The sequence below is a fragment of the Amblyomma americanum genome, chromosome 6 (genome assembly GCF_052857255.1).
Source record: "Amblyomma americanum isolate KBUSLIRL-KWMA chromosome 6, ASM5285725v1, whole genome shotgun sequence".
NCBI classification, from domain to species: domain Eukaryota; kingdom Metazoa; phylum Arthropoda; class Arachnida; order Ixodida; family Ixodidae; genus Amblyomma; species Amblyomma americanum.
In genome coordinates, this window is record NC_135502.1 from 24,158,418 (window position 1) to 24,162,900 (window position 4,483).

At 47.2% G+C, this 4,483-nt stretch overlaps 1 protein-coding gene across 1 annotated transcript; it reads right to left on the minus strand.

Annotated features, from left to right (window-relative positions):
* Window positions 1-580: 580 nt before the first annotated feature.
* LOC144094501 (disintegrin and metalloproteinase domain-containing protein 10-like) lies at window positions 581-3,406 on the minus strand. Its single transcript, XM_077628424.1, has 4 exons — window positions 3,339-3,406; window positions 2,295-2,436; window positions 927-1,045; window positions 581-696 (listed from the first exon to the last, which is right to left on the minus strand). The coding sequence occupies exons 1-4, from the start codon at window positions 3,358-3,360 to the stop codon at window positions 581-583; spliced, it is 399 nt and encodes a 132-aa protein (XP_077484550.1). The 5' UTR covers window positions 3,361-3,406.
* Between the last annotated feature and the right edge of the window lie 1,077 nt (window positions 3,407-4,483).

Below are 4,483 nucleotides of genomic sequence, written 5' to 3' on the forward strand. Positions count from 1 at the left end.
TCACCCAACTTGTCGTTGTTACCATTTCAAAGTGGCAAAATGCTGGCGCTGCTTAATGGGATGACGCCAACCTGAAGATCGTTGGCTATTTATGAAAGCCTTTGCGCGCACTCTGTTGTGAATGCGGCGAGACAGAAGTCGCTCAAAGGCGCGACTTCTGTCTCGCCTCGACGCTGTGGAGGATTCTGCCCACTGCACCTCGGAAGGTGTTGGAGTCCTATCTTCGTGCAAGACAATATCATCCAAAGATTCTGTAAATTGCACCATGTTCTTCCTAGCCGAGAAATTGCGGTGTGTTCTACTAACTGACAAGGGGGGAGGTTTCGCTGTCCTTTTGCATTCAGTGTGTAAAGAAAATATTGCAAACTGTTACGCTAATGGCACAACACGGCTTAACCCATAGAAAAACTGGCGCGGTTCTCCGAGCGCACATGTCGTCGTCTATGGACGGTTTGCGCTTAGCGGGAGGACGTGGCGACAACTACGCCCTGTCTTTGGCTACCGTGGCCATAGAGGACATTCATCTTCCGGCTATGCTCGGTCTGATCCCAGTGACGACCAGGTGCCGGCTCGACTGCGCTCACAGCAGTGTTTTTCCAGCTGTGCCACTGTCTTTATCACTTTTGAGCGTGGCGCTCGTCGGGCTTCTGCAGCTGCAGTGGGTGAGGCTGTGCATCTGCTGTGGCACCTTGCGCTCTGCGCGACGGCAATGCTGGTATGTCGTGCTAATCGCAGAGCGATTCTGTGTTAGGCACGCTAAGCAGCTGCAGCCGGCGATTTAATGCTGATGGCTATCGCGATTGAGATCCATATAACAGCTTTTCAGTGTAAAACTTGACCATGGTGTTTTTACTGTGAGCTGTAACGAAAAGCTCAGAAAAAAAGAAGACGTCTTCTTCCTGTCGCTTAGTAGCAACAAGACTTACCCATGACGTGGCCTGAATAGAGATGGTCGAGGCTGGGAGGCAGAGAACTTGTTTGCATCTGAAGTGTGAAGTCCTCGGAGAAAGCGGACCTGTCATGCCGGAGGCGAAGCCTGAACTCTCTGGAAAATAACACGAAACGCATGGCATCATACTTACGCCTCGGCCCGTAATCTTTCAGGATCGCAGCACAGGGTAAGAGGGCGACACTTAGAGAGGAAAGGTTGGGAGTACTTCACAACACTGTATATGGCTGACTGGACTGGTGAACACCGGTGTTCATCAATCCGACCTGTCAGATCATGCGTTTGCAAGCAGCGCTTTCAAATTGGGGAGACTTGGTAAACGCCCAATAGTAGAACGCCAAGCTGGTTGTGTCGAGAGCCTATGCATAATTAGAATTATTTTGTTCCTGTGTATGGAACGCCCGGCAGTAACCGTGGCCTTAGCTAAAGTGAAGACTGAACTGCTAACTAAGATCAAGGAGGCTGCGCGGCGCCGCAATAACCACTTTTTCCGCGGCGAGTAAGTTATTAACAATCCACAGCAAACGTAACCTTTTCAAGGTACACTCACTAAAACATTAATGTCCGACGGGAAACAGTTGGGGAGGCCAGTAAAACCTAGCTTGACATCCCAGTAAATGTACTAGCTTGGCATTTCATTGAGACTGTTTCCTAATCTCCTTGTGCAAGTACAGTTCCGTAGTTGATTCTCTTACTGTTAATCATTAATTTGTTTTGTGATGTACAATCTTATAGCAATTTTCGTCTTGTTGAATGTATTCTTTTGCGCTTGGTAGGTTGTTGTGCCATCCCTTTTTTAGTGACTGCTTCTCTGTAACAAAACCTACGTTTAGATTATGCTTCCCGAAGCATTGAAAAATAGTTCATTTTTATGTGTATCTTACCGCCTGCCTGATCGTCTTAGACTGCAGTACGTTCTAAATAAAATAAATAAATAGATTGTGTGCGAGATCTGGGGCTTTGCTAGTAAGAGCAAGTTATGTTATGAGATGAAAAGGCAAGAATTATTAGTCAGCATTTCATCGACGATCGCGCTCAACGTCGTGCCTCATGCAGTTAAAACATGTAAGCCATATTTAGGGCTTTCGCCATGGAGTTCTCCTACTGGTCTGAACCATTGCCTCTGCAAGTAGATGACGGCATGAAAGACGAATCGGATGAGTTTACAGTGAAATTTGTTGTTCGTACTGGAGGAGCTTTTTTTGAGGAAACAGCGTAGACATGGAACGTAGAGAATGGCAAAACAAGGGCGCTCTCTTTGCATCGAGATGTGCTTATACGCCATGCCTCTGCACCGTTTTCTCAACTCGGCATCTCCCCAACTAGTCAGACTGTTAATGCTCACCTGTTGTGGGCTCTGAATGCCAGCTGGACGTTGCGCGTGGATTGGTGTTGCACAGTCGCGCGCTTCCATCGTCCACTGGCCGTGCGGACGGGCTCGTACGAGAGTGGTTCGTAGTGGAGCACGAAGTCATTGAGAACACGCGCTGTTGGAATAAACGAGCACGCCCACTTTCCAGGTATTCCATTTGGCATTCCTTGTTCCCCGCAATTTTATAGGGTAGAGGTATCTCTTTCACACAATTAGTATTTGCTAGCCTTGTACATTTATATGCTGTAATTATCACATGTGTTGTTTTACTGAGGAGCCTCTCTTGCTTGGGCCAAAGCTATGACACCCACTGTTGGAGAAAAAATGCAATTAAAGACGCTATTCAAAGGTGTAAGTAAATGAGCAAGTTCCAGCCTGAGAGTAAAAATAAAGCAAATGAGAGAATGAAGAAGGAACATAGAAGGCCTGGGAAAAACCTATCATAAATGTAGAAAACAGATCAAAACGTGCCATTCAGATTAACCCCTCCCCACCTCCTACCACACACGCTCTCCTCATTGCACCCCACCCCATCTTTCACGGCGAAAGTAATCACTTAATCGACCGGTTGCTTAGGGCAGCCGATGTGGAAATCAAAGGAAACTGAACCGCTTGATACCACACTCTATAACGACCTGAACTATTCTGACATACTCTACTGTAATCGCACACATGCTGGAGGAGGCCATCCGTAGTACTGACGAAGTCAAGTGTTAGCACAAGAAGTCGATAACTGCCGTTAATGTGCGTTTCTTGCACTTAGCTCTGGTTAGTGAATGTTCTACCTCGTGGCGGCTTAAAACCGAGTAGGGAAGACGAACAGCATTTATAGTCAAACCCACATTCATATTCTTCAGTAAACTTCATATGAGTTGTTCGATTACTTATGCAGGCAAATAAAAGCATGTGACGAAAACGGATTGCGTAAGGCTGTTGAAACACCCCTATGCTCAAACCCGCCAAAGGTCATAATTTAGGACTGAAAGCGCTAGAAATGGAACGGCCATTGAGTATTACCTGAATAAACAATAGAGGCCATCCAGGAGAACGTCGCAACTGCAAAGCAAAAGGTTCCAAGGCTGACCATGAACAGCGCACATAAAATAGCGATCTTACGCGAGTCTCCGTTCTTCTTCTACTTCTTAGCTCCTTACGGCGCTGGCTCGTGCAGGCGGAGGCACATCGCTTAATACTGAGGACGTAGTGCAACCGCGGAACGACTAAAGACGTCACTGTGTGGCGTGAAATTGATAATTATATGCTTGTGATAGTATACTAGACCGTCGTATTTCGTGTGTTTGTGGGGCACCAATTTACTTCGTTCAGCAGTTTTATCATTCCATTGCATTTATAGCATTGACTTCAGATGGTGATGATGGTGATGGCGACGATGCCTCTTGAAGTGGCGAGGCCAAAGACAAAAAAGAATTATGAGAGAAAACAAGAGTTGAAGAGGGCTGAAAAACACTACCTGTTTGCTGGCTCCACACTTGAATATGTCCGCTAGATCCTCTAAATGCTGAGGTCACGATTTGCTTCACAACATGAGGGTGTCCAGAAGTACGGTGTTTGCCAGCCACTCTAAACCTTTTCGTGGAACATCGGTGGCTCAGTGGTTATGACGCTCGGCTGCTGACCCGAAAGACGCGGGTTTGATTCCGGCAGCGGCGGTCGAATTTCGATGGTGGCGAAATTCTAGAGGCGTGTGTACTGTGCAATGTCAGTGCATGTTAACGAACCCCAGGTGGTCGAAATTTCCGGAGCCCTTCACTACGGCGTCTCTCATAGCCTGAGTCGCTTTGGGACGTTAAACCCCGTAAACCCGTAAACCTTTTCGTGGAATATTGTGGCGCTGGTAGTAGTAAGCGTTTGCCGTCAGCTGAACTGAACGCTGGCTTCTTGTATTTTTCTCAGCTGCCAAATGCCATAAGATATGGTGCGATGTACTTTCTTATCGTTCCAAACGTGTTAGCTTCAAGGGACATTGTGAGCCTTATGAGCGAAGATGTCGGTGTTGGCGATTCTCGCAGCTTGGAAGCCGGAGATGTCCTTCACAGCGGATTCCATCGCCGCCGTTCTCTCGGCATCGTCGGCGTTGCTATAGCAATGGAGTCGCTGGCGGGTCTTACAGTGGTAGAAGTAGTTGTGGTTTAGTAAAATTA

Bases quoted from the DNA above. Each gene is read 5' to 3' on its own strand.
- LOC144094501 (XM_077628424.1), bottom strand. From the start codon at position 3,360: ATGGCCTCTATTGTTTATTCAG. The intron at 2,437-3,338 runs GTAATACTCAAT...TTATTCCAACAG, and splicing joins GGCCTCTATTGTTTATTCAG to CGCGTGTTCTCAATGACTTC. The intron at 1,046-2,294 runs GTGAGCATTAAC...GTTATTTTCCAG, and splicing joins GCATTCAGAGCCCACAACAG to AGAGTTCAGGCTTCGCCTCC.